The sequence below is a fragment of the Argopecten irradians genome, chromosome 1 (genome assembly GCF_041381155.1).
Source record: "Argopecten irradians isolate NY chromosome 1, Ai_NY, whole genome shotgun sequence".
Classification (NCBI taxonomy): domain Eukaryota; kingdom Metazoa; phylum Mollusca; class Bivalvia; order Pectinida; family Pectinidae; genus Argopecten; species Argopecten irradians.
This window is the reverse complement of record NC_091134.1, coordinates 71,153,840-71,166,567: the sequence shown is the minus strand read 5'-3', so window position 1 is coordinate 71,166,567 and position 12,728 is coordinate 71,153,840. Positions and strand designations below refer to the sequence as shown.

Genomic DNA, 12,728 nt, shown 5'->3' with positions numbered 1-12,728 from the left:
TCCTGTCTCACCCCAAAGAGGGTGAAAGATTCTATTAATCTCCCTTACCTCGTCTATTTCCTGTTGCTGATGAGGCTTGACGTCAGGATTTTCCTCTGTCTGGTCCTCATCCTTTTTTTCCTCTTCCTTGTCTTCTCCTTCACCCTTGTCTGTGTTGTCATCTTTAGCCACCATTTGGCTCTCCGCTTCCTGTCCTGCACCTGGGCCAGACTCCTCTTTTTTGTCCTAAAATAAAACGAATGTGCATTTAATTGAATAAACAGATTTAATTTATTGGAATTGGCAGATCCTGACTTTTTAGTTCCTTAACTGCCATTTAATTAACCAAAGGTTCTCACCTCTTTGTTTTCATCATCATCTTGATCATCGTCACTGCCCCACATCTGATCATCTAACTTATCAGCGTCCTGTTCATCTACCTCCCCCATCTGTTTGTCTAGTTTGTCCTCGTCATCTTTGCCATCCTCCTCCTCTCCATCACTTCTCTTGTCTACATCCTCTAGATCCTGAGCATTGGCGTCAAAGTCTTCCGACATCTCGATGGCGTTCTCCTCTGAGGCCACATCAGGATGATTCTCTGGTTCCTTCTTCTCATTCTGTTGTCTAGTGTCTTCCAGCTAAATGTAAGAAAACTTTATCAACATTCCAAACTTTTACCATTTTAACAATCTTGATCAAAAATACATATTTCATGGTGTTGTTTTGAATAATTTTGTTAAGGTTAATTCAATATTTTTCTTTCTGTCACAATAACTTTGAAATTAAGCACAATAAATATGCAACAAGAGGCCCATGGGCCTTAACAGTCACTTGAGTTCAGATACAGAATAAAACAAAGACAGATAAACACTATATATTTGCCCATCAGGCCCTTGAAGTCAGTAAGTGATTTTATAAATTTGACTTTTTTATCTATGAAGAGTATTTGCTTCCATCAAATCTGTGAATTCAGAAGAAAGATTTTTGAAATGTTATCCTTTTTGACCCCTTTTGTCCCCGCCCCTCTGGCCCCTGGGGGGTCGGCCAGGACCAAAATGGATATGATGTTAAAATGTTATTTCAGGCTAATAATTCTAACCCAGTTTGACTAATTTCCTATGATAAATGACCAAATAATGTTCATAAATGTCTTTTTCCTATATAAACTATGGTAAACTCGACCCCCTTCCCAGGGGGAAACACAATATCCCAAGGTCATATAATTCACAATGTTTGTAGAGGGCCTTGAGACCTTTCTATCTATGAAGAGTATTTGATTCTATCTACGAAGAGTATTTGATTCTACCACATCTGTGAGTGGAGAAGATGATTTTTGAAATTTTAGCCAATTTTACACCTTTTGGCCCCTCCCACAGCCCCCTGGGGGGTGGGGGTCATATAATTCACACTTTTGATTGGCCTTATGCCTTAGAAGGTTTGTACAAAATTTTATTGAAATTGTTCAGCTGTTTTAGAGAAGAAGTTGAAAATGTAAATTGTTTATGGACACAAGAGGCACGACACATGACGCTCGACTATGGACAAAAGGCGATTAGAATAGGTCACTTGAGACTTCGTCTCAGGTGACCTTTAAACGTTTTAAACATACATTTTTCTAAAACTAGTATGTCCCAAAATAAAATTTACAAAGACAGAATTAAGGAAACATGCCAATTACCATTATATGTGAGGGATTTCTAGGAAACCACTCACTGGTCAAGATACACTAGGCCTAGTCCGCTAAAACTGACCATAATCACAGGCTCAAAATTCTGACTGATCGCCTGTTTATGGTCAGCTACCTACTGCTCTTGAAAAGCCGGGGATTGAATTACAAATCTGGCGACAGCGATATGGGACTTCTGTGGGTTTAATTGGGGTCAGAAAAGTATTGACAGTTAAAAGAAAACATTTGGCACTCACTTTAATACATGTCACATCCCAAATCATCACATAAATGATGCTATGTCCCTAGTTATGGTCGAGACGTCCTAGAATCAATGTTTGGGTAGCCATCTTTGAAGACTGAAAGTTAATTTTAACACACAATCTGACAGCTGGGATTGATTTCAGGTGAAATTCGACGATTCTAATTGGCTGTTAAAATTAATTTTTGGTCTTCAAAGATGGCTACTGAAACACTGATTCTTGGACGTCTCGAACATAACTAGGGACATAGCATCGTTAATGTGATGAATTGGGATGTGACATGTATTAAAGTGAGTGCCAAACGTTTTCCTTTAACTTGGAAGGCATATTTGACCCCAAAACAACATGCAGAATTCTCATAATCGCTGTCGCCAGATTTGTACTACAATCCCCGGCTTTTCAAGAGCAGTAGGTAGCTGATCATAAACAGGCGATCAGTCAGAATTTTGAGCCTGCGATTATGGTCTATTTTAGCGGACTACACTAGGCCTAATTCAATATCTCGGACATTCCTTACCTGGTTCTCAGTCTCTATCTGGTCACTGCCATCCTTGGCCCCTTCACCTTCCCCCATCCCTCCTCCTTCTATATCTACAAAGACTGTAGCCCCCTTACGTGGTCCTCGTCTCGATCTGGTCTCGATCTGGTCGCTGACATCCTTGGCCCCTTCACCCTCCCCATCCTTCCTCCTTCTAAACATACAAAGTCTGTAGCTCTCTTACCTGTTCTGACATCCTTGGCCCCTTCACCCTCTCCCATCCCTCCTCCTTCTATATCTACAAAGTCTGTAGCTCCTTACCTGGTCCTCAGTCTCTATCTGGTCACTGACATCCTTGGCCCCTTCACCCTCCCCCATCCCTTCTCCTTCTATACCTACAAAGTCTGTAGCTCATTACTGTCCTCACTGGTCCTCAGTCTCTATCTGGTCACTGACATCCTCTTGGCCCCTTCACCCTCCCCCTACAAAGTCCCTTCTCATCTTCTATATCTACAAAGACTGTACCCCCTTACGTGGTCCTCAGTCTCTATCTGGTCACTGACACCCTTGGCCCCTTCACCTCCCCCATCCCTTCTCCTTCTATATCTACAAAGTCTGTAGTCCCCTTACCTGGTCCTCAGTCTCTATCTGGCCACTGACATCCTTGGCCCCTTCACCTTCCCCCATCCCTTCTCCTTTTATATCTACAAAGTCTGTAGCCCCCTTACCTGGTCCTCAGTCTCTATCTGGTCACTGACATCCTTGGCCCCTTCACCATCTCCCATCCCTCCTCCTTCTATATCTAAAAAGTCTGTACCCCCATTACCTGGTCCTCAGTCTCTATCTGGTCACTGACATCCTTGGCCCCTTCACCTCCCCCATCCTTCCTCCTTCTATATCTACAAAGTCTGTAGCCCCCTTACGTGGTCCTCAGTCTCTATCTGGTCACTGACATCCTTGGCCCCTTCACCTTCCCCCATCCCTCCTCCTTCTATATCTACAAAGTCTGTAGCCCCCTTACCTGGTCTTCAGTCTCTATCTGGTCACTGCCATCCTTGGCCCCTTCACCTTCCCCCATCCCTCCTCCTTCTATATCTACAAAGTCTGTAGCCCCCTTTACCTGGTCCTCAGTCTCTATCTGGTCACTGACATCCTTGGCCCCTTCACCTTCCCACCATCCCTCCACCTTCTATATCTACAAAGTCTGTAGCTCCTTACCTGGACCTCAGTCTCTATCTGGTCACTGACATCCTTAGCCCTTCACCTTCCCCCATCCCTCCTCCTTCTATATCTACAAAGTCTGTAGCTCCTTACCTGGTCTTCAGTCTCTATCTGGTCACTGACATCCTTTGCCCCTTCACCTTCCCCCATCCCTTCTCCTTCTATATCTACAAAGTCTGTAGCCCCCTTACCTGGTCCTCTGTCTCTATCTGGTCACTGACATCCTTGGCCCCTTCACCTTCCCCCATCCCTTCTCCTTCTATATCTACAAAGTCTGTAGCTCCTTACCTGGTCCTTGGTCTCTATCTGGTCACTGACATCCTTGGCCCCTTCACCTTGCCCCATCCCTCCTCCTTCTATATCTACAAAGACTGTAGCCCCCTTAACCTGGTCCTCAGTCTCTATCTGGTCACTGACATCCTTGGCCCCTTCATCCTCCCCATCCCTCCTCCTTCTATATCTACAAAGTCTGTAGCCCCCTTTACCTGGTCCTCAGTCTCTATCTGGTCACTGACATCCTTGGCCCCTTCACCTTCCCCCATCCCTCCTCCTTCTATATCTACAAAGTCTGTAGCTCCCTCTCCAGCTATATCTTCAGCAAACTCGGCAGGTAAACAAAAACCCTGTAAACAGATACATTAAACAGGTGTTTTATCTGATTTCCAGCAAATATAAATCAATAATACATTAGTATTACAGGAAATATAAGAATTAGCTTTCCCTGAGAACAAAATCAATTATAGCACAGTCCCTTGGTCCCTTTCAAAATATTACAGCTGATAATAAACAATTTTATCTACTAAGCATTAATTAGACTTATCAGTAGGTTATTGAGAAATGTCATTACTAACTGCCTTGACAATATCTAACCTTATCTGCAATTGTGATTTCCTCAAGGCAATCTCCAAAAATAGACACTGTAATATCAAACTTTTTAAAAGTATGTCCAAGTGTCATAACAAACCATCTTACATTTGTTGATAACTCTGTGAAGACCTCCAGAAGAGTCGAGAGCAGTTTGCCTGTCGTCCTTGTCACAGCCAGCTGTTGGAGGAAGTTGAACTGTACGACAGACAGATAATGGTGTATCAGGGGCAGACAATGCACTAGCATCTGTCCACAGGGAGTGCTACAGGCACGGCCAGTCTCTGAGTTCCACATCAAAGTCAGCTGGTCCAGTAAATCTTTGAGGTCAGTTCTAATCTGTAAGACAGATTACAGGTCATAGTATTACAATCTCTTTTGTTATATGACTGTTGCCGTTTTCTGATTGGTCTAGACTGCTCGGACATGTCTTGACAAAATTCAATGTCAACCTGAGACCGATGAACACCTGTTCAGAGGTTGACATTGTAAATCCGGAAGCCTGGCTATAAATAGACACAGGAAATTCCCTGTCTCTTCCACATTTTTGACAATGCAATCAAAATAGAGCATTGCCGATCATCGGGCAATAGCCAAATCCAACAGTGAGGTAAGATTAGGAAAGATGCTTTTACACATTTTTAAATGTAGCTATGTGTTCAATAGTGATATTGTGAAGAAGTACAGCAGAAGTACTAAAAGTACCTTCTGAGGATATGTGGATGAAGATTTTCTTGATTTTTTTATTAATTAGTCATTGCACTGTCCTTGCTTCAAAATTGTTCCAAGTAACAAAACTTGTATCATTATATCGTTTCATATAACAAAACAATTATTGGCTTTTTGTAGCTTAACACAAGGAATTGTTAAACCTATGAAAGGTGATATTTCCCTCGGCGGCCGATGGAAATATCACCATTAAAGGTTTAACAATTCCTCATATTAACCTACAAAAAGTCAATAATTGTATAATGTCTGTAGACAGGTTACAGGTTATAGTATAACAATCTCTTATGTCTACGTCTGTAGACAAATTACAAGTTATAGTACTAGTATAGCAATCTCTTATGTCTGTAGACAGACTACAGGTTATAGTATAGCAATCTCTTATGTCTGTAGACAGACTACAGGTTATAGTATAGCAATCTCTTATGTCTGTAGACAGACTACGGGTTATAGTATAGCAATCTCTTATGTCTGTAGACAGATTACAGGTTATAGTATAACAATCTCTTATGTCTGTAGACAGGTTACAGGTTATAGTATAACAATCTATTATGTCTGTAGACAGGTTACAGGTTATAGTACAATCTCTTATGTCTGTACACAGATTACAGGTTATAGTATAACAATCTATTATGTCTGTACACAGATTACAGGTTATAGTATAACAATCTCTTATGTCTGTAGACAGGTTACAGGTTATAGTATAACACTCTCTTATGTCTGTAGACAGGTTACAGGTTATAGTATAACAATCTCTTATGTCTGTTGACAGATTACAGGTTATAGTATAACACTCTATTATGTCTGTAGACAGGTTACAGGTTATAGTATAACAATCTCTTATGTCTGTACACAGATTACAGGTTATACAATCTCTTATGTCTGTAGACAGATTACAGGTTATAGTATAACAATCTCTTATGTCTATAGACAGATTACAGGTTATACTGTATTATGTCTGTATACAGATTACAGGTTATAGTATAACACTCTATTATGTCTGTAGACAGGTTACAGGTTATAGTATAACACTCTATTATGTCTGTAGACAGGTTACAGGTTATACAATCTCTTATGTCTGTACACAGATTACAGGTTATAGTACAACAATCTCTTATGTCTATAGACAGATTACAGGTTATACTGTATTATGTCTGTAGACAGACTACAGGTTATAGTATAACACTCTATTATGTCTGTTGACAGATTACAGGTTATAGTATAACAATCTCTTATGTCTGTAGACAGATTACAGGTTATACTGTATTATGTCTGTATACAGATTACAGGTTATAGTATAACACTCTATTATGTCTGTAGACAGGTTACAGGTTATAGTATAACACTCTATTATGTCTGTAGACAGGTTACAGGTTATAGTATAACACTCTATTATGTCTGTTGACAGATTACAGGTTATATTATAACACTCTATTATGTCTGTAGACAGGTTACAGGTTATAGTATAACAATCTCTTATGTCTGTAGACAGGTTACAGGTTATACAATCTCTTATGTCTGTAGACAGACTACAGGTTATAGTATAACACTCTATTATGTCTGTTGACAGATTACAGGTTATACAATCTCTTATGTCTATAGACAGATTACAGGTTATACTGTATTATGTCTGTAGACAGGTTACAGGTTATAGTATAACACTCTATTATGTCTGTAGACAGGTTACAGGTTATAGTATAACAATCTCTTATGTCTGTAGACAGATTACAGGTTATACTGTATTATGTCTGTAGACAGGTTACAGAATATAGTATAACACTCTATTATGTCTGTAGACAGGTTACAGGTTATAGTATAACACTCTATCATGTCTGTAGACAGGTTACAGGTTATAGTATAACACTCTATCATGTCTGTAGACAGGTTACAGGTTATACAATCTCTTATGTCTGTAGACAGGTTACAGGTTATAGTATAACACTCTATTATGTCTGTAGACAGGTTACAGGTTATAGTACAATCTCTTATGTCTGTAGACAGGTTACAGGTTATACAATCTCTTATGTCTGTAGACAGATTACAGGTTATAGTACAATCTCTTATGTCTGTAGACAGGTTACAGGTTATAGTATAACACTCTATTATGTCTGTTGACAGGTTACAGGTTATAGTATAACACTCTATTATGTCTGTAGACAGGTTACAGGTTATAGTATAACAATCTCTTATGCCTGTAGACAGGTTACAGGTTATACAATCTCTTATGTCTATAGACAGATTACAGGTTATACTGTATTATGTCTGTAGACAGGTTACAGGTTATAGTATAACACTCTATTATGTCTGTAGACAGGTTACAGGTTATACAATCTCTTATGTCTGTACACAGATTACAGGTTATAGTACAACAATCTCTTATGTCTATAGACAGATTACAGGTTATACTGTATTATGTCTGTAGACAGACTACAGGTTATAGTATAACACTCTATTATGTCTGTTGACAGATTACAGGTTATAGTATAACAATCTCTTATGTCTGTAGACAGATTACAGGTTATAGTATAACACTCTCTTATGTCTGTAGACAGGTTACAGGTTATAGTATAACACTCTATTATGTCTGTAGACAGGTTACAGGTTATAGTATAACACTCTATTATGTCTGTTGACAGATTACAGGTTATAGTATAACACTCTATTATGTCTGTAGACAGGTTACAGGTTATAGTATAACAATCTCTTATGTCTGTTGACAGATTACAGGTTATACAATCTCTTATGTCTGTAGACAGACTACAGGTTATAGTATAACACTCTATTATGTCTGTTGACAGATTACAGGTTATACAATCTCTTATGTCTATAGACAGATTACAGGTTATACTGTATTATGTCTGTAGACAGGTTACAGGTTATAGTATAACACTCTATTATGTCTGTAGACAGGTTACAGGTTATAGTATAACAATCTCTTATGTCTGTAGACAGATTACAGGTTATACTGTATTATGTCTGTAGACAGGTTACAGGTTATAGTATAACACTCTATTATGTCTGTAGACAGGTTACAGGTTATAGTATAACACTCTCTTATGTCTGTAGACAGGTTACAGGTTATAGTATAACACTCTATTATGTCTGTAGACAGGTTACAGGTTATAGTATAACACTCTATTATGTCTGTAGACAGGTTACAGGTTATAGTATAACAATCTCTTATGTCTGTAGACAGGTTACAGGTTATAGTACAATCTCTTATGTCTGTTGACAGATTACAGGTTATAGTATAACACTCTATTATGTCTGTAGACAGGTTACAGGTTATAGTATAACACTCTATTATGTCTGTAGACAGATTACAGGTTATAGTATAACACTCTATTATGTCTGTAGACAGATTACAGGTTATAGTATAACACTCTATTATGTCTGTAGACAGGTTACAGGTTATAGTATAACACTCTATTATGTCTGTAGACAGGTTACAGGTTATAGTATAACACTCTATTATGTCTGTAGACAGGTTACAGGTTATAGTATAACACTCTATTATGTCTGTAGACAGGTTACAGGTTATACTGTATTATGTCTGTAGACAGGTTACAGGTTATAGTATAACACTCTATTATGTCTGTAGACAGGTTACAGGTTATACAATCTCTTATGTCTGTAGACAGGTTACAGGTTATACAATCTCTTATGTCTGTAGACAGGTTACAGGTTATACAATCTCTTATGTCTGTAGACAGGTTACAGGTTATACAATCTCTTATGTCCTACCTTGTCAGAGGTAATGATGACTCTCTCCTGCTCCACTCTGTCACACAAGAACTTGACAAAGTGTCCCTGTTGTGATTTATCTTCTAAACAGAGAAATGTATCAGTGTCAGAAGTGAAGATACTGTACATGATATACTGTTAACGGAATGACTCCTTCATTAAGGAATAACTTTTATTTATAAGACATTTTATTTATAAGACATGGAGATAATAAAACAAACAACACAGTGTACCCCCGATACTCTAAATAAACCATGAAGGCTGATGATAAGAGTACAGTTTACATCTTATAGCTCCATAACATAATTCAATCTAATCTTGTGAATTTCTAGAGGGACTCTTTTGTCTGTGAAATCATCACGTTGTTGTTTCAGTCAATCAGATCTGATATAACACATAATTATTTTTCATGTTTCAAGACGATAACAAATTTACTCAAAGTAATTAAAATGCTTATGACGGCAAGATTGAAGTATTGTACTGTAAGCCTTATCTAGGTAATACTTTAACTCAGGAACAGTACAACATGTTGTTGTGACAAGTATCAAATTCTCCATTATCTATGACTATCTTTTATAAATCATTTTACCTTTTTCTTCCCCTGTGTTACCATCCTCTGGTAGTGCTAACTTAGACAGATTCTGAATGACTAACAGCAGACTTGTGATCAAGCTTTCAACTTTTGCTCCAAATTCCTTGAACAGATGCGTTTCCATGGTGACTTGAATTGTGGTAGTCTTCTTTAGGGCTTGTGACCTCCAATTCTGGAACTGTGAGACTGTGTCTGTGATGTGTCCTCGGAGATAGAACAGTGTGTCTGTGAAGGCAGACTGATGGGAACTGTCTGGAGAACGGAATCCTGACACTATAGAATCCAGGTCAGGGACCATTCTCTCAAGGTCACACAATAGGTGGCTGATTACCTCAACGTCACCCCTAAAATAAAGGTCAAATGTTAATATAGAAATGTCACCGCTAAAATAAAGGTCAAATGTTAATTTAGAAATGTTACCCCTAAAATAAAGGTCAAATGTTAATTTAGAAATGTCACTCTCAAAATAAAGGTCAAATCTTGATATAGAAACGTCACCCCTAAAATAAAGGTCAAATGTTAATTTAGAAATGTCACCCCTAAAATAAAGGTCAAATCTTAATTTAGAAATGTCACTCTTGAAATAAAGGTCAAATCTTAATATAAAAATGTCACTCCAAAAATAAAGGTCAAATCTTAATATAGAAATGTCACCCCTAAAATAATGGTCAGATGTTAATATAGAAATGTCACTCTTAAAATAATGGTCAAATCTTAATATAGAAATGTCACCCCTAAAATAAAGGTCAAATCTCAATATAGAAACATCACCCCTAAAATAAAGGTCAAATCTTAAAGTTGTATTTCTTGTAATTTTCACTGTAATGATATGTCGTTTTAACATTTGATATTTGAATATGGTCATGTAACTTGATGATTTAGCTCCCCAAAACCATATGTCAGTCTAAAAAAGAGCCGAAATCTAGGGATCATGTATTCCTGGTTTTGAATAAAACGCCTTCATCTCCACCATATTCAGTATCTTCGGGTTTTGTCGGAATTTTGATTCGTATCACGTGACTGACGTCCACACGTCCTGCACGTGGTGATCCAGGTAACTAGCGTAAGCACACATGTGTTTGTTTACGTTTTCCTTCTGGCTAATATGAGCTAATCGTGCTGGTTTATGTCCACATAACGAGTATTTGAAACATTTAATTCACACATTGCCGTAGTTCAATATTGTGTGTATCAAAAATTGTAATGTGCAAGCATTAATTTCTTTGTAGATCCAGTGTGCTGAGGTCGACCACGTGTTTTATTTGGCGAAAAATTGTTGACATTTCTCTTGGTTTCACAACTCTCGTGTTACTTCGAGATAGTCGCGATGATGTTCGGAAGAGTTCGGAATGATTCGGCATCTTTCGAGCCTATTTTTTACATGTACATGTTAAAAAGATTTTTTCACTTTTATAATTAAAATACTTCCAGTGCTGCAACTTAAAAACAAGGGCCCAATGGGCCCGAATCGCTCACCTGCAATTTGGTAATCATGCGTGGTTCATACTTAACAAATAGAGTAAATAAGAATTTATATCATCCCTAAGCACATTAGAGGCCCCTTTGCATCTTGGTTATCAAAAAGAGGTCGTTTAAAGATTTTAGCCTATTTGACCCCTATGACCTTGAATGAAGGTCAAGGTCATTCTTTTGAACAAACTTGGTAGCCCTTGATCCCAGTCCCTGTGCCTTTTGGTTATCAAGAAGTTATTTAAAAATTTAAGTCTATTGGACCCCTGTGACATTGAATCAAGGTCAAGGTCATTCATTTGAACAAACTTGGTAGCCCTTAGTCATATGACAAATATCAAGTCTCTAAGTCTCTTGGTTATTGAGAAGAAGTCATTTAAAGATTTTCACCTATTTGACCCCTGCGACCTTGAATGAAGGTCAAGGTCATTCATTTGAACAAACTTGGTAGCCCTCTATCCCAGTATGTCACAGGCCTAATATAAGGTCCCTAGGCCTCTTGGTTATTAAGAAGAAGTCGTTTAAAGATTTTAGCCTTTTTGACCCCTGTGAACTTGAATGGAAGTCAAGGTCATTCATTTGAACAAACTTGGTAGCCCTTCATCCCAGCATGCCACAGGCCCAATATCAGGTCCCTAGGCTGTTTGGTTATTAAGGAGAAGTCATTTAAAAGATTTTAGCATATTTGACCCCTGTGACCTTTAATGAAAATCAAGGTCATTCATTTGAACAAACTTGGTAGCCCTTCATCCCAGCATGCCACAGGCCCAATATCAGGTCCCTAGGCTGTTTGGTTATTAAGAAGAAGTCATTTAAAGATTTAAGCCTATTTGACCCCTGTGACCTTGAATGAAAGTCAAGATCATTCATTTGAACAAACTTAATAGCACTTCATCCGAACATGTCACAGGTCAAATATCAGGTCTCTAGGCCTCTTGGTTATCAAGAAGAAGTCGTTTAAAGATTTTAGCCTTTTTGACCCCTGTGACCTTGAATGAAGGTCAAGGTCATTCATTTGAACAAACTTGGTAGACCTTCATACCAGCATGCCACAGGCCCAATATCAGGTCCCTATGTTGTTTGGTTATTAAGAAGAAGTTGTTTAAAGATTTAAGCCTATTTGACCCCTGTTACCTTGAATGAAGGTCAAGGTCATTCATTTGAACAAACTTGGTAGCCCTTCATACCAGCATGCCACAGGCCCAATATCAGGTCCCTAGGCCTCTTGGTTATTAAGAAGAAGTCGTTTAAAGATTTTAGCCTTTTTGACCCCTCTGACCTTGAATGAAGGTCAAGGTCATTCATTTGAACAAACTTGGTAGCCCTTCATCCCAGCATGTGACAGGCCCAATATCAGGTCCCTAGGTTGTATGATTATGAAGGAAAAGTCATTTAAAAGAGTTAAGCATATTTGACCCCTTTGACCTTGAATGGAAATCAAGGTCATTCATTTGAACAAACTTGGTAGCCCTTCATCCCAGCATGCCACAGGCCCAATATTAGGTCCCTAGGTTTGTTTAGAAAGCTGTTTGGTTATTAAGAAGAAGTCGTCTAGTGTTTGGTTATTAAGAAGAAGTCGTTTAAAGATTTAAGCCTATTTGACCCCTGTTACCTTGAATGAAGGTCAAGGTCATTCATTTGAACAAACTTGGTAGCCCTTGATCCAAGCATGCCACAGGCCCAATATCAGGTCCCTAGGCCTCTTGGTTATTAAGAAGAAGTCGT

At 38.4% G+C, this 12,728-nt stretch overlaps 1 protein-coding gene across 1 annotated transcript in view; it reads right to left on the bottom strand.

Annotated features, from left to right (window-relative positions):
- The window catches only part of LOC138311865 (midasin-like), a 118,146-nt gene that overhangs the window by 9,282 nt on the left and 96,136 nt on the right, over nucleotides 1–12,728 (bottom strand). The window contains exons 81-86 of the mRNA XM_069253045.1: nucleotides 9,531–9,877; nucleotides 8,942–9,024; nucleotides 4,580–4,810; nucleotides 4,093–4,230; nucleotides 339–617; nucleotides 49–225 (exon numbers count right to left, since the gene is read on the bottom strand). Coding sequence (XP_069109146.1) covers nucleotides 49–225; nucleotides 339–617; nucleotides 4,093–4,230; nucleotides 4,580–4,810; nucleotides 8,942–9,024; nucleotides 9,531–9,877 — 1,255 coding nt within the window. The remainder of the gene's footprint in view (nucleotides 1–48; nucleotides 226–338; nucleotides 618–4,092; nucleotides 4,231–4,579; nucleotides 4,811–8,941; nucleotides 9,025–9,530; nucleotides 9,878–12,728) is intronic.